Source organism: Hypomesus nipponensis, chromosome 11 (assembly GCF_054491055.1).
Source record: "Hypomesus nipponensis isolate SF chromosome 11, ASM5449105v1, whole genome shotgun sequence".
Taxonomy (NCBI): domain Eukaryota; kingdom Metazoa; phylum Chordata; class Actinopteri; order Osmeriformes; family Osmeridae; genus Hypomesus; species Hypomesus nipponensis.
The window spans coordinates 13,706,979-13,732,502 of NC_140371.1; the positions used below are offsets into that span (position 1 = coordinate 13,706,979).

The 25,524-nt window shown below is 41.3% G+C and overlaps 1 protein-coding gene across 1 annotated transcript; it reads right to left on the minus strand.

The window, feature by feature from the left end:
* Positions 1-576: 576 nt before the first annotated feature.
* LOC146268223 (VPS10 domain-containing receptor SorCS1-like) lies at positions 577-25,216 on the minus strand. Its single transcript, XM_084709175.1, has 27 exons — positions 24,494-25,216; positions 18,984-19,051; positions 18,234-18,333; positions 17,862-18,020; positions 16,497-16,570; positions 15,096-15,160; positions 14,212-14,330; positions 13,787-13,876; positions 13,264-13,443; positions 12,006-12,152; positions 11,792-11,894; positions 11,251-11,327; positions 10,722-10,813; positions 10,404-10,511; positions 10,085-10,202; positions 9,691-9,824; positions 8,537-8,650; positions 8,091-8,262; positions 7,582-7,768; positions 7,219-7,352; positions 6,568-6,691; positions 6,190-6,302; positions 5,269-5,403; positions 3,200-3,299; positions 2,437-2,545; positions 1,659-1,816; positions 577-1,089 (listed from the first exon to the last, which is right to left on the minus strand). The coding sequence occupies exons 1-27, from the start codon at positions 25,214-25,216 to the stop codon at positions 1,031-1,033; spliced, it is 3,762 nt and encodes a 1,253-aa protein (XP_084565301.1). The 3' UTR covers positions 577-1,030.
* Between the last annotated feature and the right edge of the window lie 308 nt (positions 25,217-25,524).

The following is a 25,524-nucleotide window of genomic DNA, read 5'->3' on the forward strand; positions in this document are numbered from 1 at the left end:
CCAAATCTGCCATGGTGCTGTTGCTAGGCAGTATCCAGTCGCCAAGGGAGACGTCTGCCGTGTGTCTGTCTCTGGTGGCCTGTGACAAGGTTATGTAGCGTCCACAGAGGGTTCCCATTAGTCCTTGGAGGCAAAGGGAGAGCACATGGACACCAGGCTCCAGTGATGGACTGGACTGGCCCACTGTGTTAGCAGAACTCAAAGAGAGTGATATCATAGTACAGAATATCCAGTATGAAGATGACTTTCCTTCTCAGAAGTAGCTCTGACGGTAGGATAGCATGCAGATCTGTCCCTTGTAATTCGACGATGGCCCCAAAACTCTCCCGGCATGGCACAGCTTGAGGATGCTCCGCATCCAACCCCTCAGACCAACCTGTCATGGTTGGTGCTGCAACAGCAGGGAGTTTGGAGGACGGAAAACACTGCAGATACCTGTGATCAGACTATTGCACCCATTAGACTACTGCATGTAGCAAGCTTTCACTATATGACCATGTTCACTGATGATATTTACTGATTGTAGAAAACATACTCATAATAATAATTCAAAAGTATTTATAAATTCCTCTTTTGCCGTTTCCTCATGGTAAATGGTATTTCAATGGGGCCCAGTCTGAGTGCACATACCGAGTGCCCTTCCTGAGCACTTTCTCAGGAACAACTGGACACAAAATGCGCAAATATATTTTTTGTTTTCATACTTCTGTTAAGAAATACCACTGTCAACAACTGAGCCACACTCTGAAATAAACCATGTCGTAATTACACCATTTTGAAAACGAGGTCTCAAGGAACACCCTTGCAAAAAAATACAAGTATTTCAATCGAAAACATCTTATTTCCAGGAACGAGTAAAAATACGTCAAGTCTCCTTGGGAGAGTCCGGGCAGCACAGTGTGAACTGGTCTGTCCATGCGTGGGTAGAAAAACACTCGAGACCATTCATTGAGTCCATGGTTTCATAGCTCGCTGGAAGAAACTGCCAAAGAAGATGTATTGCTTACGACTCGGCCGAAGACTCCCAACGTTAAAACACATGGGGCGCTTCATCAGAGAGCGTGATGTCTGGGTGAGATGGCAGGTAGCCTAGCGGAAGGGAAGTAAAGAAGGAGACGGAAGAGAAATATCATGTCATTTGCATACCAGCATATCTATCTCTTCTTTTTTGTTGTTGCATGCTGCCATATCTATCTTTCACGCTAGCCTAGCAAGTGTGTTATTGTATCAGTGCACAGTGGAGAAAATCAAGCAGAGCAGCACAGGATTTGCTTTATCGGACAGCTTTCTATGCACCGTTGCATTCCTGCTACACTAATTAATTCATATATACAAAGAAACTGTCACCCACCATCCTTCACGTTTACTTTATTTTGCCTGAGCCAGCACACTAAGAATACTTCAGCAGACAGACTATGTCATGTAACATTAAAAGGAAAATGGCAACGTTGTGTGCAGTACATGCACATGACTATCGCAATCTTTTAAATCCTACTTTAGTATGTGAGATTTTTGGGAGCATAACCAGTTGTTTGTAGCAGTCTCATGCCTAGGTGTGTGTCCACTGGCTTCCAAAATACAAGCCGAATTGTTATTTTCCATATTCTGCATATATACATATAAAAGACTGTCCTGTGGGAACGACTGCAGTACAATACCTCTGCCTTGTGGCTCTGCCTGGATGTCCGCGTGCTCCATCGAGGTCGCCCCCATTTCTCCCTCAGGGTTGGGAACCGCTATGGAGGTCACGGTGGGGATGACCTCCTGGTCCTTCTCAGACTGCTCCTCCCTGTACGTAGGGATGCCTGGGATCTTTCTGCAGGGCATGGATACACAGAGGAGTCAGAGGTAGAGGTGAAACATGAACGACGGGACTATTTAGTAGGTTGTCAATGTAGGTAGACTTTTATGAATGACTTCAAAAATACTTAATTGTTATACAGTCAATTATGTTGTGAACGATATCTGCTGTTTTATAAAGTGCAACGCTGTTGTTTTAAATGGTAAAAAAACAAAAACACTATAGTGCAAAAACGAGTTTTTGCACTATATGGAATTTCAGAATCCTTCTTGGAAACGGTTGCCTTTTGATTAATCGCAAAGGAGGGTGTGTACACTGGGAGCTCAGGCTGTCTTCATTTCCTATGCTATGGCACTGTATAATGTATGTTGTCTCAGGGCTTATCTCCTCAACCTTTCCTGCCATTCGGTTGAACGTCTCACCCCGGAATGGCTGTGTTTAGCATTTTCCGAAAGGTCAGCTTTCACATTGTCAGAAAGATTAATATTGATAACTGCAGGACATCGAGTCCCATTCAGGACTGTGAGAATTGATTACACTGTCGTTCTCAGTAATATTGTGCGAAATGAGATGGAGACGAGTGATTCCTCAGTCCAGTTGCGAGGCTTTCACCAGGACTTCCACAGAGGTCACACCTTTTGAACTTATATATTCCGAAGACCGCCAAGCCCAGTAATGCGACAGACACCAGCATGATGACTGCAGCTCCGTTGTGGCTGCTGTCACTCGTGTCCACGAGAGGGGCTGAGAAAAGACGTGAGAGACATTAGAGAGAAAAATGAATGCAAGTTGAAGATTCGACAAAAGAGGAATAGCTTTGCCTTTCCATTACATGTGTCAGCCATTGTATAATTTCACTTGTGTATTCAAGTTAACATATGGTAAAGTATAATTACTCCCATTACTCTCGTAAACGATGGGCCAGGAATGGGACGATGTCTTTTGTTGCCTGGCATAAGGGTGGACAGCTTGACCAGAAATGACTGTGTGTGCGTGCGTGCCTTCATGTGAGCGTGTGTATTATGTGTTTTAAAAGTGCCTATGTGCAAGGGAAGGAGAGAGAAATAGAGGAAGACAAAGAGGGAGGGGGCCAGAGAAACAAAGAGAGGGAGAGACAGACGGATAGATCGAGAGTGATAAAGACCGATAGAGATAGAGACAATGAGAGGGTGATGGAGATAGAGATGGATAGCGACAAAAAAAAAGGGGTCGACCGAGAGACAGAGATAAAGAGACATAGATACAAACAGAGAGACTGATGGGTAGGTGACATAGATAGAGAGACAGAGACAGAGAGAGAGAGAGCGAGAGCGAGAGCGAGAGCGGGAGCGAGAGCGAGAGCGAGAGCGAGAGAGAGACATAGAGAGGAGGGCTGCGAGGTTGAACCCTGGTCAGTACCTGGAGATAGGCGAGTGGCGTACACGTTGACCTGAACCCCTGGTCTCAGAGTGAAACGGATGAGGTCCTGGTTCAGAGCACTTAGCAGGACTTCAGAGAGCTTGTGAGGAAAAGGTCCGTGGTTAGCAGCACCATTTCACAGTCATCAATATTTCAACCCAACTCATTTCGTCCACAAGCTTGAATTATGAATCATAATTTCTGCTTCATTTTAAAGAGGGGCCAAGTGTTGATATGATATGGAAACGCCAACTGTAATTCAGTTACAGGGGAACGCCTGACGGGCCAATCATAGCAATGGAAATCCTATCAGGTAAAAGGGCATTCAACCTATGAAGCATGGGTAGTGACATTTGAGAAATTAATTTATCCTTTAATATTTCCTTGCCAACCCCTTCGATGATTCTTGAATTTTCCTCAAAAAAGCTAGTTTGTAAACCACATGAACTTAAAGCTATAGGGAAACAAATCAAGTTTGTAGCTACATCACGATTGAGCAGTTTTTGATATATGTATCTTAAAGTTCCCTAGTTTACTTGGTTTTCACACCTAGATGAAGCAGTCATTTAACAAGAGACCAGGATGCCTTCTCCTAGCCCATTTGAGTCCTTAGCCATGCTTCACTAATTCCATCTCGCTCTTTCTAAAATCTTTCCACTGGTTAAAATTAGACTGCTCTACACAGTATGAATAATTACTTTTTATTCTAGTGGCATATCAGGGTCAGTAAATCTATTACACATTTTAATAAGCTGCTCCACACATACACACACATGCACGCACGCACACACACACACGGACACACACCCATGCTCACGTACACACACACACGTACACACACACACGCACACAAACGTGTGCACACACCCACACAAGGAGTGGAGACAAGCCACTGTGAACTAAGATTTATTACTCTATTGTCTGTGAGATTCTGCCAGGTAATCAGACAGCCTTTAGATAAATACATCCCTTTAATTCCCAATTCAGCTTGGCCCATAAGTCTCCTCTCTAGATGGGTCCAATTACAGGATGCATCAATGTAATTAAATACCTATTAAGTCAATTCAAGACTAAATGTGAGCCGGGGACACGCTTGCTTGTTGCCACATGCTGGTTCTGTGTTTCATAAATAAGCCATTTTAGGATTGTAACAAATCCTAGTTTATGTTTAAAAGTTTTTAGGATCAGAAGAAAATGAGACCTCAATAGCTTACCTGAATAGCAGGTGCTATCTAAGAAATATATAACAACATATAACATGCAATATATTTCTAATACCTCCATTACAAATATTTGCCCTAATAACATTGAGAAATAATAAGTCATAGTATATGCAATATAACAACAGAGAGAGCAATGCTAGAGGGCATTTAAATCAAGATGTAGGGATATTCCACAGTATGATACAGAACTGGGCTGTGATGGATCGTGGTTACTTAAAATTTAAGAAGATCGTTTTAGATGAGATTGCATTGCCCTCTAGTGGTGGAAATGAGCATTACTCTTGTGGTAAATATTAAGAGGCTTGCCTGCAAGCTCCCCGTAGCTAATAAAGGAACATTAAAACCCTATGCATGTGTAATTAAAGCAATGAAGAGAGAAAAACTCATTATGAGCAAATCATGAACCCGCTGTGATATGAAGAACATAATCAAGAGGAAATGTGTTTTCCCATCATGCTGTTTAGTGAAGCTGTTATTTAAACTTTTAAATTGACAATGAGATAACTCTGGCTCTGATTATAGTGATGAAGCCTACAAACGGAATTATATGGGCAGAAATATACTAGGAAAACCATGACACTAATGGGAATAAAGACAATGTGACGATGTGACAACAAAGAATGATGGGTGTTTATTTTGTATTCTTGATCCAAAACCTGATCCAATGTCCAATCATTTAAAAGGGACACTTTCTCATTTCCTTTCAAAAACATACTTGAAAACAAACGATGAGAAACAGAAATGTTTTGGGATTTCATCGTTCTCTGTCAATTGAATATACCTTCCAAACAACGTACTAAAGAGAAAGCATGGAGTCTCTAACATTTGAGAGTGTAAATAGAGTACCTGGTCTAAGTGTGTCCCTTTCCCTTCCTGTGTGCCTGCCATTGACCTCTTTTCGGGGATGATGAAAAACTCTGCTGTCGTAGGCAAACCTGGGAAAACAGACACCAGGAGTTGCTCCTCTCGAATACCTGTGACCTTAAGGAACAAATGAAGACTCGGTTTAGCCACAGTAGCATCCCCATCCAGGCTTCGTTTACATGAGGTTTGGTCTAATTGTGCAGTTTGGCATGTGCCTGTGAAATAAGGCTAAATAGGGTTGGTTTTCTGCTTCAGATGTCATTTGACTAAGTACCAGTCGCTGTCAGGGTATAATGCACAAATCAGGCGAAACATGCAAGTTCAATTTGACAGTCTTTGGTTAAGGGCAGGCCTTTTAAGTGCATTCATGCCATAACCAGAGGTCCGCTGTCAGTTTTCTTGTCCAGACAGTGGTAATATCTGACAAGACAGAAGGTCACAGTGAATGTTTCATACTGAGAGCCATGGTGGGTTATAAATATAGCTTAGAAGCCAGGCCTTTTATATAACTGCTTTCTGACATCCTCAGAGAGGCCAGGGGCGAGGGAGCTAGAAGCACTTTACCTCACAGTTCACTGTACCTTTTCTTTCCTGAGGGTCACAGCCTTACTTTGAGGACATGTGGGGCAATTTAGTAGAAATCTCTCTTTGACATCTATAAATTATAGAAGTGCCAGACCTAAGAACTGACCTTGTAATTTAGTAAGTACCTCATGATGAGTCTAGTGGCTTCTTAGAAAGTAATTGTCAGCGTTAGTGATGTGCTTTTTTGGAACGACATCTTCTTACCAGAGTTTACTGGACAAAGAATGGATCTAGACCAAAAAACAAATGGTCTGAATTTGTTTTGTAGAAGTCGATCCTACCAGTACAGGATTGGTACCAGTGTATTGGAGAACTCACTTGGACCATGGTGTTCTTGACCACTCGGCTGATGTCCTGTCTCCACTCTGCCACGCCTGGGTTGAGCTCATCCACGTTAGAGGAGAAGGCTAGGACATGAGACTGGAAATGTTCTGAAAGAAAACGCAGGACATGCTGTTCACGAATACCTAAACGTCACACACATGAATTACATATTTGTCGACACAAAAGGGCAGTATGTGGCAAAGTTACTACCACTATTACAAGTGGACATGAATGAACCGCTGGGCCCAAGGAAATTTAATAATCTTTAAACAGTAACTCGATGAAAAACATTGTCTAAGGACATTTTGTTGTTATTCTTGTATAATGAGCGAGTCGTGTGGACATGAATGCCCTGCTCCAGCCAGGTCTCACCATAAACAGCTACAGTTCTTCTGTCCTGGAGGAGAGTGCTGCCAACAGAGACCTGCACTGTGATGGTATGAGTTCCCTCCTGGGTGAAGGTGAAGGACACCCCTCCTACTAGTGTTGTTACCGGCTAACAGAGGACGCGAGACAGAGAGAGAGAGAAGGATAGCGAGAGAGGGAGAGAAAGAGGGAGAGAGAAATAGAGGGAGAAAAAGAGGGAGACAGATTGAGAGAGGAAGGGGTAAGATGGACAGAGAGAAAGAAAGAGAGAGAGGGGGAGATTGAGTGGTAGGTACAGATAAAGAGAGAGAGAGGTACAGAGAGGAGGAGAGAAAGGGGGAGAGAGAGAAAGTGAAAGAGGCAGGGAGAGAGAGAGGAAGGGAGCCGATGGAGAGATATTGATAGACAGAAAGAGGGAGAAGGTGGGACGGATGAAGAGAGGGAGAAAGAGAGGAAGAGTGAGTGAAAGAAAGTGAGAGCGGAAGAAGGGGGCATATGGAGAGAGAGGGCCAGGGCAGCAGAGGTGGAGGGGGGATGCAAGAGAACGGGAGGAGAGCGATGAACAGAACGAGAACAATAGGGAGAGGTACTTGAGTTTGAACAAGGTAGACAAATTCATGACATTTATTGACTCGATAGATTTCAGGTGTGACAGACCTCAGTGTTGTTATCGAACCACCAGTAGTAGATGACAGTTCCGACCTGGCTGGGCATCAGGACTGTGGTGAGGTTCACTGCCTTGTTCTTGATCACCACAGAGGGAGCCGACAGACGCACTTGTTCGAGACGACCTTCAGTCACCAAATAATCAAACGTGCTGCTTTTCAGAGCAGTAGACAAATACCATACCACATCTATGTATCTTGCTACACCACGATTGTCCTTAAACGCATTACAGTAACAGTAATGTACTGAAATAACTACGTACAATACAATACAATAATCACCTCAAAATAGATTCACGACGAAAATTTACTATAATCTCTGGAGTCAGCACTCCGCACTCAACCAGGTACTCACATGTGACATGCAGGTAGAGCAGTACTCTGTCTGAGCCAAGAGAGTTGAGGGCTGCAGCTGACACTAGGTATATTCCTACTTTACTGTAGATGTGTTTGATCCCGTCCTCTATGGAGCTGATGTTAGTGTAGGAAATGGCAGTACCATCTCCAAAGTCCAAAGTTATACTGGTGGCGGAGCCATCTCCCTAGAGTTAGAGAAACATTTACTTTATGTTCACTAAGTGTACGAGCGCACAATGTGTCAGACCTGATCTTTTTTTAGTCCTCAAGACTTAAATATTCACCAAAATTCCATACACAATATTTTTGATTATATGTCAAATCTACGTCACTGAATAAATGAACAAAATAATTCAATCGTCCCAAATGCATGCAATAACGTTGTAAGAGTCTGGTTAATTTAGTTTCAATCAGTTTACTTTCGACACATTGTTAAAATCTCGGATTACATTCATGCACAGATCACACACACGCCTGCTAAAGTAGTCCGAAAGGTAAGAGTCCCACCTGTTCCAGGAGAACAAGGAAGGTGAGGTTGGTGCCCATGATGGCAGTGAAGGTCCCATCGCTGGTGACCAGCTGGAGACCTCTGGGGGCCTGGCTGGGACATCTCTGCCTCCGTGGACTGTACTGACCCAGACTGCCCTCTGTGCAGTTATTTGAAACAGCCCTACGGTATCTGGAACACACACACACAGACACACAAACAGCCACACACACACAGAGACACACACACTCACATACATAAAATAAAATATACAACAATACATCCATTTTGGGGGGGGATCATCTTCAGTTTATGATCATCTTTTTTTCAAGACGATCATAAACTAAACATCCTATTTACTAGGAAGTCATTGTTTTCTGCATGCATCCTAACCCTGCACGGATTCCATGGGGAACATTTTAAGATGATTTGAAGATTTTAAGCAGGGATTAAACATTCAACCTACCCAGTGGTATTGAGGAAACTGTCTCCATTGATACAGTCTCTAGACACGGAGGACGGAACGAACCAGAAGGCTGGTCTACACCCACCATCAGTCTGCCGTTCAAACCCGTAGTCACTGGACAGGCACAGGGAAGATCAATGAGAAACCGTCTTAAAAGGCTGAGATTGAAAGGAAAAGAAATACACTTGAATAAAGGAGTCTGTGTTAGCCAGCAGTATACATAGCGGAATAGACCAGATGTTACTGACCAAAGAATCCACAGCAACAAAATAATTCATTAGTCTGATTGAGGATTCTGTTTGGTTTTTCATGTATATCTGTAATAATGTATCTACTCTCCAACATGTTTAATCTTATTTACAGACTATGAGGGCAGGACTTTTTAATGTGAAGCACTCAGTGACACAATGTTACATAAATGGTAATGACATTCTGATTGACATCTGTCTCTGTTCCAGAAAAACACACCAGGGTGCATTAGCTGGGAGTAAAAGCTTGTCTAAATAAAGCTGACCAGGACCTGACCAGACAATGGATCTCTGCATTTTGCAATGCAATAAAAAAGGCTGCATATTAGAGATAAACACAAGCACAGCGCAAAATTTATGGCACAACGCAATGAGAAAAGTCAGACATATCCATAATGTCTTTGTGTTTTTTTGTGTTCTTTACAAGGGTTTGACATTTGTTTAATGCCATGGTAACCACTCGCCCATAGGACAAGTATTTAATGTAATTAACTGTGATCTTTCCCATGTTATGTGTGTTTACAGGGTTCCCCATTCAACCTTGGAGGAATGTGTGTTGATGAAGCAATGAACAAATCCTTTTTTTGTATTTATTGAAAAGGAGTTGTCTGTGTTTATCTAGTGCCCATCTTTCACAAAATTGTGATTTTGTGTTTATGTACGTTGCTTTTTGCTGCTAATGCTTGTTGGAGTTTAGCTCTGCCTCAGCAAAATACCTCTTCTTAGAAGTCTCCTTGTAAATAAAGTGTTTAATATCTGTTAAATGTAAATGCTAATCTATGAATTATGCATGAAGTAAGAACTTCTATTTCAGCGGTACTTTCTTGCTTACCACAAAGGAGATCAATAAAGTTTTAAGAGTTAAATGTATTGTAGTGTCCCGGGAGTAAGGGCAGGTGTCCTCACCACTCAAAGTCAGCCTCGGTGCACGGGCAGGAGTCTGACATGTGGGAGATGTACTGATCTCTGGTTTTGACACATCTGGCATTGGCCTTCAGACTCTGGAAGATTCTCTTCTCCCCCATTATGCACACTTCACCCTTTGAGGAAAAAAGGCAGGTTGTGAATAATGAACGATGTCTCCGAAATGTCTCTTTTTTCATATGCCATCAAAGAAATGAGCTGGCAGACTTTGTTGGTTAGACTTCACTTTAGGTGTTGTTTAAATATATGGAAATATGCATTAAACAGGTATATGGATTATGCTTCATTGGAGCAGAAAGGAGTTTCTTTCACTTAAATAATGTAAGCTTCATGTTTGACAAAATGTAGGCAGTTTTTGTGCTTATGTTCTCTTTACCTCGTTATGTAACTGCCATGTCTTGTAGTCCTCACTGGTACATCTTCTAATAAAGATGGACCTGAAGTCAATTTTGACCAGCTGCCACTCAGAACGATGGCTGAAATGGCCAAATATTCTGGAAAGACCAAAGATAAGACAGATGACAAAATATCCAGGGAACGCTTGGTCTCAGGAAACACCCTGAATGTGCTTTTTCCCCAGATGAAGTCATGATTCTGCTTAGCACAAAGACATTTGGAAGAAGGACGCATGTTGATGAAATAACATATAATAATCTTGAAGATGACCTGTCTGGGTGTTTTGGCTCTGATCTTACGTCATAATAAGGGAGTCCTCTCCTGGCTCTCCCAACACACCATCCACGTACAGGGGCGAGGAGGTGAAGCTGTATCTGTTCCATTCCCTCCCCTCATCAAAACTCAGCCTGGGGAAGAAATCAATGTTGGCCGGCACAATGAACTACAATGGACACCCACCATGACTGAAGAGCATTTCAACACCACAAAAACGGACAGAAGTCAACGCTTTTGTGTTCGGAAAAAATGAAGCCCATAGACCATCGAGAAACATGGAGGAAGACAGGAGGCCCTGAATAAGACGGATACTTCAGAGCGCGTGGTTGTGGAAGGCTCACCAGATGTGCCTGACAGGGAGAGGTGTGTGTCGAATGGCCACGAGTGCCCCTCCCTGGTTGAGAAAGAGAACACTGTACTCCTCCTCAAACACCTGCGGCGAAATCGAGAGACAGATCATAAACATTGTATCCACTGGTATAGCAATATACAGTATGGCACAGACTTTTTCATTTCCATTCCTAACAATACTTGGTATCATGTACTGTACAGTACAGCATCATTGCAAAATCCAGCAGTTATGCGGCCTTGGCGTAAAAAACGATGACTTCAATGGCAACCGATGGATAAGACGAGGGGAATAAAGGGCATTAAAGCACAGACTGTAAATGCAGTGCTTAGCCGTCAATCAGCGAGGATCCTAAAGTGTGCACTTCACATTCAAAGCGTGAACATTCATTTAGCTCGTCTATTCAGGTCTGCTTCAGAAATATTGACTCTTGAGTCAATGCAAAGCTCAGTGAGAAGCCTTTGATAGTGGCTCCCACTTTGGGACCCACAAGCGCCCCTGTGCTCCGAGTGCATGCGTACCTCTCTCCATGTGTTCCCAGCATCTGATGTGATGTAGATGCTGACATTATTGGACGTCAGCTCGGGTCCAATTGTACCTGCGTGCAAGGACGGAAGCACTTAGTCATCTTGCTGTGTATGGATGCGTTTGTGTGCATGAAATGGACTCATTCAGTATTTGCTTCTCAACCAATAGCCAGACGTACATCAAGATCGTTTGGGCAGTTTTGCAAGAGAAATCTCTTGTCAATCTCTTGTCGAAACCGGACATTCAACCAGCCAGAAAGTGAAGACAACCCACAACATTTAAACGTCAGATGTTCAGGCAAACTGTAATCCATTCCGCGTAGCAGACCGATCACACTTGAGAGAGAAGATCTTTGGCTTTAGAGCAAAGGAAGAGAACTATAGATTTGGTGCAGACACTGAGAATATAGAGCGAGAAGTGTGAGAGTTGGGTAACAACCGCGAGAAAGGAAAGTGCCGGATGCCCGGTAGCCCTCACGGTATTGGCTAATGAGGTGAACAAAGTCAAGGAAACACAGGATCAAAAAATCCCCACCTGATGCTACAATAATTCCTGGCGCTGACTCCTTGCTCACTATGTTTCCAGACGTGTAGGGGTTTTCCGAGACGTGGAGATGCAGGTGCAAGGAACAGTAAGGCTGGAAAAACAACACATACACACACGTACACACACAAAGAAAATCGATATTTTTCCTCATCGATGACACCCGGTGAGATGGGATTGTGTCCACATCCGGAAGCCCACTCACCTGTACACAATCCACTGGGTTACCACGGAGATCAGTGGTGGGAGCCTGTAGAAGGTGCCAGTCTCGTCCCTTGTTGTAGGTGATGTACGTTCTCACTTGGTTTTCAAACACTTTGTTTGACAGGAATATCCCTTTAATCCCCGCTACCTATGAACATGAGAAAGTGAGTTAGACGACAGAAAAAAATTGTAGAGGAGTCAAAGATTCAGCTGTAAATTATTCAAACTAAGTAAAGTTGCAGCCGTAGTTTGGAGAAGAAGTGAAGCCTTTATACGATAGCAATTCTGACAGGGAGCACTATTCTGGACCATCTGTAGGACTGCAGCGTGAAAACAACATATGGTGAAGCCGTGAGACATCTTCTCCTTTGTATTTACAAGTGAGTGTGCATGTGCTCACACAACACCATAACGCTGTTCACTGCTGCTTCTTCTGCTGCTGCACTCTTCAATCTCCAAAGTTCACCAATCTTCATCAAAATGACGCTGACCTTTTCATGGCATTGCTGGGTTCGCTTAACCATTTGCACAGCACAACATACTCCTCCGCAGCAAATCTCGAGCAACCTCGCATGAAATGTTTACATCCGTGTTTTTGGCCCCGGCCTCCACTTCAGAATGGTCTCTTTTCATAGAGGTCAATGAGCAACCGGAGTAATAACAACGGATAGCCATCTGGGTTACATGTCTCTGAGAGTTATTTCATGTGTCTTTACCTGCTATCTCTAGATGAGGCTAATTAGATGTGATTGGACAATTTGGAGCCATTGGTTTCCGGGGTTTTCTTTGAGTTTTGCCTCATGGCTTTTTGTCAGGAGAGATATGATTTGGGTGCAGCTGCTTGGTAAGTTTATCACTGGTCAACCGTGAATGTAAGTGTGTTGACCTTGGAGCAAAAACAACAACAGAATCACTATAACCCGACAGTAGTGGTTGACAAGGCCTTGCTTTACCATTTGTATTTGTAATGCTGGCTAAGAACATCCAATTACCCATGTACAATTGTGATGTTCAAAACGATAGACATAATAATAGACATTAATAATAGACATGTCTTAATTTCAGAACACACTTTACAACCTTATCAACGATGATATAGTTCAACCCAACCCATGATGCTGTTCAACATTGTTGGGTGGCTTTGTTCTTGATACTTGTAAAGCATTATTGGGTCCCTTTAAAATCGCAATTTAAATGAAAGTTGTCGTCATTATTATTATCCTCATTAGGTCTATGTGACTGTATGTCCACTTCAGTACCTCATAGAGATCGATCATGACATTGTCCTCTGGTCCTCCACTGCTCACCACGTCCTCCAAGGCCAGAGTGAAGAAAAGGCCCTTGGCGTCTGACATGTACAAATTGTATGAGTCATTCTGGTGCCAGTCCTGCACTGCTGCCACAACCTGGTTGTCATCTGTGCTGATGATCTGCAAGTCCTGAGAGGAAAACATTACGTTAACCTGGTTTACTAACCCCGGCTTAAAACACTGCAATATGTATGCCTTTGTTAATGTTTGTTAGATGTGTTGATTTCCATATAAAAGGCTTCATAAATCCTCTAATTATTGTATATTGATTGAAATTTTCCTTTTCATTTATCCCTTCCAGTTCACCTTTTCTTCTTCAAAAACAACCTTGAGTGTTTGGAAGGGGCTAAGCAATTAGAAATGTATGTATGAGTAAGCAACACTTGCAAAACAATTGTACTCCATGGAGCAGTACAAAGAACAAAATGCCTTTCAAATCAAACTACAAAATTAATTTGAGTTGTGAACTCACCTTTGGTAAAGTGTACTTGGGGAGTTTCACAGGATAGAAAGCATTTCTTTTGTATGACACGTAATGGACTGATTGGCCACGGATAGGCACCTAGAAAGCAAAGAGATTTTATTGTAGTATGCATGTGCCTACAGTAGCCATTAAGCAAGTCTAGTAAAAAATGTTGATGCTAATTTTCAGAGGTTACCAACAATAAGCCAACATGCTAACACATATGACAACTTCAAAACCAGCATAAAGGCTTATTTAGGATATTCTAGCATAAAAAATGGAAAAGTAAAACTGCTAACGATAGGAGGTTATGCAACTGAATTCCCTCACGTATCCACCTTGTAGATGTCGGTAATGAGATTGTGACGTCATTCACACACAAAACAGTGGAAGCCTTTAATGTATCTTTTTAATGACCTTGCATGATGACCCACCTGGATGAAAACATACTCATCCTGAACCACCAGGGAGTCTGGGATGATAAATCCAGGGAAAGGCTTGCTTTTGTTTGCCTCGGAGCAGTTCTGCAGCTTACACATGATATACTGTGAGCCTGCAACCCAAAGTTAATGCTTGGCAAACATACATCAGGAATGAAACAACAAACGTCACTTGTGTTCAGTCAGACTTTTAACTGTAATTGCATTGGTAATAGCCAGAGAACAGAAGACCTGGGAGACCCGTTTCTATTCTCAGTAATAGAAAAGCTGAAATGACTGTCCTGGTGTGTTAGTATCAGCCAAATGAGCTAGTCTCCCCAGAGACAAGGCATTAACACTGGCAGCCTAATGAAACAGCCCCAAGAGCCAAGTCATACTGGAGCTACCAACCCTTAAAAAATGAACTAACTTCATCGTAAGTGGGATTTTCTATGCAGCCAATTCAGATGGGGGTGTTACAGTCTAAGTGAAATGTTTCCTCTCAGGAAAACTGAAAAATTACACAACTTTTTGGCACAAATCCAAAAAATACTTTGTCCTTTTTACCATTCTTTATACATTGTGGGATGTAAGTAGAACTACAGGTGTAGTATGTTAGGAGAAACTGTGTAAATGAGAGGGATTTCATGTTGTGAGCTTTGTTCTATTATTTCCTAAAGAACAGCAGGGGAGAATTGTGTTTAATGCTGTTAAGCGCCGTCACTGTCTGGTTGAAAAGCAAAGCTGTTTACATCATCTCCTGGTTTAAGCACTGAGAATCAATGGAAGTTAAGTTGATTCGGCTATAACAAGGAAAATGTGTCTGATTCCGATATGCTAACACTAAGTCTTTAGATAAAGGTATAATCACAAATTACAGGACTTGGTAAAATACTCACGTCCATCAGACACAGTGGTCTCCAGGTGGATCATGCCTGGTTCTTTGTCTAAACCGAATTTGGACCTGTCACAGGAGAAAAAGAAATGAATAGCAGCGTTTATGTTTTCCTTTCCACCAAGACATTATTCTAGACTAAAAGAGTTCATTTCCAAATGCTCAGTCCAAACATGCTATTTCCTCTCTTAAAATGTCATCTTTCAGAAGACAGCAATATAACGTCTCAGGCAGTGAGACACCTGAAGAACGACAATAGTCATGATTTCCATTTTGATTGTGTGAAATTACGAGGGAAATATGCAGCTGCTTGCATTCTCTCATTTGAAATATGGCAAGACAACAACGCTGCCCATAAAGCTCCGCCTGTCAATCATTCGACCTGTGGCACGTTGTCATTTGTAGTGAAGCTGCATTTCATCCTCCTTCAATGGAGTTTCTTCGTGGCCATGGTTTAAGTGTAGAGCGACAAGAGTGACCACTTGTTGTATTAATAGCAGCTATTGTGGCAGAAGATGGGTTTCTCCTCATTTTCCATACCATGGCAGGGTCTGGGCCATAATAAAAAAAAGGTTCAATCGTGCTTCCCTCAGCACGCTGTAATTGCCTTGGAGCTCCATCTTTTTTAATGGACTTTCTGTCAAATACTTCATCCCGTTCTATTGGTGAACAGCAGGCAGTGTCCTTAAACAGGCTCCTTATATGTTATCCTGTATAGTTCTCCTCGTCACCAGAAAAAAATACAAAATCTGCATTTTGTTTGGTGCTGTAGCTTCTTAACAAGACAAGATTTTGGGCTAGTCAGACAAGACTTTGGCCTCGCTGTCGCATATCTTGAGGCAAGGTATTTTGTTGACACAAGCTAATACAAGCTACTCTGTATTGCTGTGTTTCATGGTTTTGGGAAAACTTAAGTGTTAACTTATACCCAAGGCAGGTTTTTCTTGCTATCACTTTTCCCATAGGAGTGTTTTGTGTCGACTTCTGCCACAGGGCAAAAACATCAACTGCCATGAACAAGAAGCCAATAATGTTTTTATTGGGACAGTGAACTGCCTCTGCTGCACCTTTCCCAACTCTGGTTTTGGCCTCAAAAACACTTTGTCATCATTTGTTTCAGGCTGTCAAAGTTATCAAAATATGTGAAAGTGTTATAAATCTAGTCACATGTTGTGGCTGTAGTGATGTAACACATTGTTACGTCTGCCTAACTGAGCCTCATTTATGGGAAAAATAGAAAATGTTTTAAGAAATAGTATTTTGCTTTTAAGATTGAATGACTAAGATAACTTAAAGAAAACATTTTGGTATTACTTCTTCCCTAAATAAATGACTTATAGTCAGCCCACAGAGAGAACAGAGAGTAGGGCACACGTGTATGAAAATAATTGACTCCTGTTCTCACCAATAGAATCTGTTGGGAACCACATTCTCATGCACCAGCTGCCATCTTCTCCCAAACTCCACTGAGACATAAAGCTAGGGAAGGGGATAAAATAACAGATAAAACAGAGTTTAAAACAAGCATTTGGCACATGTGCACTAGCCTGAATTCTTCCTCCATCAAATGTTTTGACATTCTGAGTCGTTTTCAACCTATGCTCAAGCTGATTGTCAACTGAAGTTGTGATCATGACAGGTCATATAGAATTGCTACTGGGTATGCTCTAAAAGTTGACTGTTTAAACTTCAGAAAAGTTTTTGTGACATTATATCCCTTAGGAATTCCCGACTCCATCAGTTAGTAGATGTCAAACAGACTACAGAGATATACTTGCAGTATCTATGACATCAAAAGCCAGCCTAAATGGGTTTGTATCTACTGCACTTTTAAAAGATGCAATGTCATGCTGGAATATTAGAGTGTAAAAAACAACTTACTTCGATTAAATCAAAATACTTTAAAGGGAATTAACAGGGAGACTTCATTTAACAAAAAGTTGTCCAGTAGCCTTCAGGCAATGTTCTCCGGGGCATCTTAATTTAACACCCTATCGATGGTTCTCAACAGTCTCTCATCTCTGCTTTCACACCATTTATCTCACTTCTTTGGAGTTGACTGGTTTCTCTCACAGAATTCTATCTCCCAATAGCCAATGGAGAGGAAGGGTTTGATACCTGCTGCGTTGAGTAAAGCAGACAGCTGGTTTCTCATTGAGAAGGATACAAAGGGTGTGTGTTTGTGTCTTCCCTGTTGACTACCTCCTGTCCTGCCTGGGACATTAACTAGCCCCTATTTGTTTGTATCTAGAGCCAGGCCCAGTTGCTTGGTTAGTCGAAACAGGTGATGAGCTGTCTGGCCCTTGGCAATGGCAGCCATAGCTGGGGTGACAGATGTGTCGAGGAGGGAAAAGCAACACGCCCACCATCAAAAGCACATCCATCTGGCGGACAGCGGTGTAATGGCAAGAACAGGCTCGGTGGACACCCACAACAATAAAAATTAATGACAACAACAAAATTCACACAGTATTCACGTTACACCTGAGGTAATGTTCTGCGTAGAAAGATGTTTACTCCAAACTACATCCTTCATGTGACCTTCACAAGTGGGACGTACAGGTGCTTTGCTCGACACGGTAAATGAGAAGTTTCCCCTTTACTAGCCTTCAAAGGGGCATAATAAAAAGGCACACAATCACTAGCCGAGCATCTTGTTGATGTCAACAACGTTAATAAAGTCCATACGCTCTGATGACATTTTCACGGACCGTTCGGTGCTTGCCGATCCCCTTCTCCGCTCTGAGTGGCAGCTGCCTTTTGTAGTTACCTTTCGGTCGTGGCTGTAAGCCAGGATCCAGTCCTCCTGCTCAGGGTGGAAGAGGAGGCTGAGAATGTCGAAGGCTAAGTGGTGCTTCTGATAGGATGCCCCTTCATCCAGGCTAATGAGCAAGCTGCTCTCTACCTCTGGGTCGGTCAGTAACATGATCTGGGATGAGACAAGACAGGAGACGCGGGAATTACGTTCCTGCCTTGACAGCGGCCGGATCGGTGCAATGACGTGCGTAAGCCTCATGGAGGCCAGATGTGCTCTGTGGGCTTTGCACGTATTTTGCAGTATCTTGTTTTCTGAGGTAGGCTTATATTTGTTTCTGATCGCATAAAGAATGGTTTCCAATTAGGGAACGATATAGGAACTCACCTTCCTTTTGTTATTGGGACTCACATACAGGTAGCTTAGGATTGTTTTCGGTCCAACCTTTTCATTAAGTTTCTCATATGTTGTTCCATAGTCTGTTGACCTAGAATTCAATTACAGTATGAAGTAATGCTGAGAAGTTAGGGGTGTGTTTGGTGGGTGGCGTGTAGCAACACCTATTGCTTACTTTACTGATAGAATAATTAGGCAACTCAGGCAAGCATAAAATTGCAACTGAAAATCTTAAAGCAATTTCCTAGATGAGTGGAGAATTGTTCAATTACCAAAGACATGGATATATTGTATGACATAGTCAAAAAGAATACCGTAAACATCTACACAGCATGTAAGACATATTCAAGATATAAAAAGTTGACACCAAACATTGTCAGTTTAAACCCTGTTATCCAATAGCATACAGTAAAAAAACACACTTCATAATAACCGGTTGATATCAGTTAGAATCCAATATTGATCCTATCTGGACAAGCTCCTTTTGCACAACAGGGAACTTTGTCTCCAGAATGATATTCAGTATATATTTGACACGGCCATCTGCCTCTTTCTGATTGTCTGTGACAGTGCGATTGGGAAGCCTACAGAACTGCAATCCTTTATTTGAGTACAGCAAAATGTATCTTTTTATCTTAACTCCCATGTACATTTCCTAATGGCAAACACAGTAAGTAGCATCATGTGAGTGCCACAGGAGAAAGACTAACCTCCACTGAGAAAGATTGAAATGATGCTTACCTCCATAGAGAACTCTCTGTTACACTGCCAGTGCTGAAGTCAAAGTACTTTGTCAGCATAAGGATCACCTGGAAAAAACACAACACAGTTATGATCTCAAGCCTCAGTACAGAGAAGATAACCTGCATACTAAACACATGCATCCTCATTAAAACATGTTGGATGAAGGTCAAAACCCGTCATCAATCATAACAAGTAATGTAATAATAAGGTCATAAAACGGAAATAAGAAAGGAGAGCACATACAGTTGATTCATTATAATCAACTGTATGTACTGATTGATAATAACATGATATGCTCAATCCGAAAAGCAATTTCCTTTCATGAAGACACGCTGGGGTGGCCTTAGGCCATGTACACATCAGCAGCTAGATTACAGCACGTTAGTCTCATCTTAAAATGGATGTTTGTTAACCCCTCCTATTTGTCTTGCCTCCTGTAGAAACACCAACATCTCACGATGGGTCACAATGACCCAGGTTCCAATTTTTTCACATACCTCAACTAAATTTTTGTACCCAAATGTTAAATTTGGCACAATGTTACAGCCATACTTGTAGAATACAGCCAAATAGCCATAAACAACATCTGCTCTAGTCTCAAAAAGGGAAAGCCATAGGCTTATGAATGCCAAAGAGACTATCTACAGATGTATTTAAACTAAGTCATGCAAGTTGTGTAATATAACCATGAACACATCTCTACTGCCCAGTGGAAATCATGTGAAATCATCGACTTCAATATTCATATAATCCAAACATATCCTATCAGTATTGCTTCAGGTCAATATGACCCCAGGGCAAGAGGAGGGTTCAACAACCCAATAAAAAACAGCAATGCTTATTTCTGTCAAGCTCCAAAAAACATAAGCAAAACCAAAACAAACTTATAAGGACTTGTCAGGGCGTCTCTCTGAGTGCTTGAGTTTGGTGCAGTTTCTTTCAGCAAAATGCTGAGAACATGTGCTTTGGTTTCTTTTTTAAGGACCCAGTGGGCTTCTACAATGGTGAACATTAGGCTTACCACCAGTGCTCTATAAATAAATGAATAAATAAGTCAACAATGCATCTATCGTTCATCCCAGGCAAGGCCTTGTCACGTAAATATTGTGGACGTCTCTTCTTTTTTTTGAGGATCATAAAAAAAAAAGTACTTGCACCGTGTTACAGTAATACAAGCCTTTACATAATAGGAATGAGGATCTATAAATTGTTAAGTTGTCTTGTAAATTGTTCCAGATGTTTTTTATTAATGGGTCTCCAAGGACAGGTCTATTTTCCTTCATTTAATATGAAAGACGAACGTCCTGTCTTTTCCTTCCCGTTTGTTTTAGCATAAATCAAAGCTTCTGCTTTTCTTCATTAATAATACAGGGTTTCATGTTTACATGTAGTTCACTACAAAGTCCTTATCCCCCAGTTCTTAATACTTGAAGACAATGTTGGAGAAGGCCGGGTAACTCTTCCAGTAGTTAAAATTCATCTTTATAATGCAATATTTATAAAATGTATTCCCTGTTAGACATTTTTGCTGCGGTTGTATATCTAATCAACTTAAAAAATACAGCTTTTTATTAGCTGTACATAAATTGTGCTAAAATGAATTTACAAAATAAACACAAGTATGTGATTTATAGTCTACTAATAACATGGCCTTTATTGCTTTTAAAAGTCACAGCTTGCTGGACATGGCAACAGACAATAGAACAACCCACAGCAGTTTGGAAACTAGGACAAATTGCTTTCTGTCTCCAGTTGGGCAATTAACTTGTGCATTTACTTGGAGAAGGTCCAGGGTTAGACTATAATAATTTGCATTTTCTGAAGTGCCAGCAGGAAAAGTTTTAGAGTTAGACTGACAGTTTATGGATTGAGACAGATGTTTAAAAATTAAGGTAAGACTCCCTTGCTGATGTAAATAGTTAATGAGACCAGGCATCGATATAGTGATGAAGTATTAATTTAGTTGATATTTCACTGTAAGAGGGTTGGTTTATGCTAAGGTTTCAGTACACCGAATATAAGAACCTTATGTCTAAAACATTTCTAGGTCAAAAAAATAACAACCATTTATGTTTGGATGACTGTTTTGGAGAAATCATTCCCTTCCAGTTCGCGTTCTAGATAAAAAGGGGATTGTGTAGTCAAAGGACAAGCTCCTATTTGCTTGAGGTGAGATGTTAGAGGACATGTTAACATTTAGAACACGATTTGTACCATGTGTGTGACAAATGTCTCCAAAAAAGATTATTTGACATACGAGAATAAGCAAATTGATTTTCAAGCCCTAAATCCTGTACAAATCTCAAACCTTGAAGGGAGAATGCACTTGGATGAATCTGATCATTATTGAGGAATAAAAGAGGTTTTATTGAGGTCTTAAACGGCTTAGTTTGAAGAGATTACCCATCTGCCATGAGGGCATTGTATTAAAGGAATTGGGGGGTGAGGTGGTGGAGGTGCTTTATATTACGGAAGGATGAAGAGCACCTGAAAGAGACAAATTAAGAGCGAGACAGTCTACACATTACAATTCACTCCCAGCCTCAACACCTCCCTGATCCAAACGTTATCAGCTGTTGGAATTAAGTTAGCTCATCAATAACACCATAGACATATTTGGCCTGTGCAATTAAATAGATGGATGATTCCATAAAAGCTATTGTTACTGAAGGAAATGATCGGAATATCAACAATATAAGTTACAATTCTATTTTCTCGCAATTTGACCTTACTTTTGCAATTAAAAGCTTACTGACATAACTTTTAAACATTTATTTTGCTCAGTTAAGGTCACCAGGAAATGATCATTAGACTTTATTTAGGAGCACCCATCTGACAACTTCTCCCTGTTAATGTCAGGTTTAAATGAGCTAGTCCAGAGTCTCAGAATGGAAATACATTCATTGGTGAAACAGCACCTGTTGAAAATGAGGACAGATCATTAGAATGATCTGCGATGACTAAAAATGACTAAATGTAAATGTAGTCTACATTTTAAACGTTGACAACTTAAGTATAAAAAATTTAATATTGAGTAACTAGTGAACACCCTACAACCCAAATAGAAAATAATATTGTTTTTGGACATCCTTTGGAAAAAAATACAACTTTTTCGAGTCTGAGGCCTCACAGAGTTAAACCTTTAACTCGTAAAAAACATTAAAATCACCTTATACAAAACAGTGTGTCCATTTCAGTATCCTCTATGGAATATTTGAGATTCAGGGATATAACTGAGTTGTTCCTGACAGAGGCAGTGTTATCTCAACCATAGGTGTATTACTGATGTGCTTTAGTCTGCCACATCAATTCATATCCCTTTATTCACAAAGACAATGTTTTCTGGTAGAGCAGATGTTGGGCTGAGGCTAGATTGTTTGAAGTCAGAGGTATGTGCTCTCACATGGAGAACAGGTCAATGCAGTCATGAATTATGAAGCGACTTCACAATAGCGTATTACAAAGATACGCATATCCTAGTTCTTGTCAACAACATTTCAAATGGGCGGCAATACTCCTTTGTAGTCCTCATAGCTACCAAGTACAAAAGGACAATAATACCATGACGCAAACCTAAGGAACAACTCAAACTTTGTGAGGCTCGGATGCCATTTCTTTGTTATCCTTTCCAGGCTTAAGATGTCACCAAGCACAACTTATTCTCTGGATGTGTGTGTGTGTGCCTCAGATTGGGATCAGATGTGGGTCACAGAATGGAAGCCGGCCGTGCCTCCGAGCTTCATCCGCCATGAGGTGGCATGATCAATTCTGCCAAGATTAGTTATTGACAGTATCCAATTATTTTGGTCCTTGTCAACAAGTATCTCCGGCGTAGTTAAGGATGCTGCATGGAACTTCTCAATACTTTGAAAAGTGGATGGAGGAGCCATACTGTGGTGACTAACAAGGGCACTAAACAATGTTGTTTAGTCTCGTCTGACGTGAAAGTATAACAATGAATTAGAGCTTTCTAAAAGATTGAAATAAACATTGGCGCAGCAATGCATCTCTGATGTGTCTGTGGAGGGTTATTCTGTGTATTGGTTGACCAACAAAAATAAACTGTTGGGCTTTATAGCCTGGGCAGTCCTTAACAGCACTTTGAGGGAGGGAGACTGAAGTCAATAAAATGTATCCCAAATCCACACAAGTCAGAATGAGCTAAATGGCACCAATACATTATTGACTGAGGCAACAGGTCAGTTACAAAACTAGTCACCGAAGACCATGCTTAAAAGCTGCAAATATATCATTCTAGCCATATGTTACAGTTAAGAGAAACATTGAATATTTACTATTTTGATAATTTTTTTATGTTACAACATGTTCACCAACCAACCAGAACCCACACCTAGAGTTTAAGTATACAATGTTCTGTGAATGTAAAGCAAGCAGATGTGACAGTTTGAGATTTACGGATTGAATGCCTAGTTGAATACGGCTGCTATGGGAGTTTACTGAGCTGGTGAATAGTGGTACCAACACTGCAGATTCCCATCCATAACATGGACAGAATGACAACTGTCCTAATGCAGTTTTGTAGCGACACTGACAATGTAGATGGTGTGCCCTTGACTTCTAATCTGATATTAAAACAGTATTCTTTAGTGCACTGTTTTGTTGTCCCACAAACAGAACGTAAAGACCTCAAACCTGTGAAAAGACCCAAATTCAATATGTTTCAGTACAATTAACACCCTTTCCAAACAAATGTTATTTAGTGGATCCATAAATACGATATTGTGTGTAAAAATAGTCAAGAAGAAGTTACCCTGTAGACAGTGAGTTATATAAGACCCAAAGGTCCACAGCACTGCATCTGCAGCATCACCTTAATAATGAGGCTGGTGCAGCTGTTCATGGAAACAACACAATGCTCTTCCCTTTCTGAAGTTGGAATCTCCTTTTCCTGCTCGTTGTTGGAGCTTGGGTCCAAAGCCCTGTTCACCTCAAGACAAGTGATGAATCAATTTGCAAAACACTTTATTATTAAATTACTGTATTATTATAATTATTATATATAAGTAGTGCTGTATTATTGTTAAGTGTTGTTAAGACCTAGTCAATTGAAGATAGGCTACTAGTCAATTATATGATGTGATAACTACATGACATCTGTACTCCCAACACTAACGCAAGTGTGTTGTGTGTGTGCGTGTGTGTGTGTGTGAGAATGAGAGAGAGAGAGAGAGAGAGAGAGAGAGAGAGAGAGAGAGAGAGAGAGAGAGAGAGAGAGAGAGAGAGAGACTCGTCATTGCTCCAGCTTTTCAGTATACTTGTCTGGTGCACTGGCACCAACCTGCGCCATGGCAGTCTTGCCCAAGCCCTTTCCTTATGTCAGACAATATTGAGCAAAATCAGGAGGTGTACAATGTCTTTGTACGAGCAAGAAATTGGAAGATGAATCCACTCAGAATGACATATTTTAACAGTTGCTAAATCAAATGTCACTCAGGAGATCATTGACATCCCACGTACAACACAACTTCATTATGAGTTTCACTTACGCTGCTATTTTGACCTGACCAGTGCACCATGGCTTGGTTGTGAGCTGAATCCCCAGTAAGTGCGAATGTCGAACTTGTTAGTTTCAACTCGTGTTGTCCCGATGATAAAGCATCATCCTCGGCGTTCCAACGAAATCCGGACCAAGTTGCTCTGCTCTCTGGTGTCTGTGTGCTGCGTTTTCTTCGCCTCCTACGACTTCTGAAACTCGTTGCAACCTTGCTTTGGGGTAACACAGAATATTTAATTATCTTAGCTCCTCCTAAACTATTATTTGTTGAATAACTGCTGTACTGATCACTAACTTTACTGGTATTCAAATGCGTCATTTTAAGGCGTGATGAATGTTCAGATTGATTGAGTACTTCGGAACTAGAAAGTTTCTCCTTATGGTCCTTATTTATTTCATCGGTTTTATTTGAAGTATTTCGCTGATCGGATGGAAATTCCGTCATTGATCTCGTATTTATTTCATATTCGCTGTCGATATATTCCGCAATATTGTCGCTGTGGTCACTCTCGTTCATTAGACCCTCCTTTGCAGTCTCTTCAAACAGACCCATCCCAACCCAATGTTTCGACTGTGCCGAATTGTTGTCGGGTTGTTTGCAAGATGGAATGCACCTTGTCTCTGCTCTGGTCATGCCCATGGTTGAAGTTGGGGAGAAGAGCCACATCCACAAAGAAATGTGCAAAAAAAGGCAGCAGCTAACGTTGGTCTCCATCCTTGTTTGGTCTTACTTGATTTGAAATATATCCTACCAAAGAGGTGCTCGTGCTTATTTTCCTCTTAATGAGATGTCCTTGATTTCTGCTGTTGTAAAGTGAACTCGGCCCCGTAGGTTGCTGCGGTGCGCTCTGAAGTACTGATGCAAGTGATGCACCGTAGGAGGAGCTGGGGGTGCGATTCTGTGATGATAGAAAAGGGCTATTCCTATTCCTTTAACGCCTTCACATGACCACAGTACATGATTGCGTTTCAGATGCAAATTGTTTTTGAATAGTTTTTCTTCTGGTATAGGACGTGGTATAA

Excerpts from the sequence above, each read along its gene's own strand:
- LOC146268223 (XM_084709175.1), bottom strand. The coding sequence starts at position 25,216 with ATGGAGACCAACGTTAGCTGCTGCCTTTTTTTGCACATTTCTTTGTGG. Across the intron at positions 12,153-13,263 it reads TCATGATCGATCTCTATGAG|GTAGCGGGGATTAAAGGGAT; the intron begins GTACTGAAGTGG and ends TCATGTTCATAG. Across the intron at positions 1,817-2,436 it reads GGAATATATAAGTTCAAAAG|AAAGATCCCAGGCATCCCTA; the intron begins GTGTGACCTCTG and ends CATGCCCTGCAG.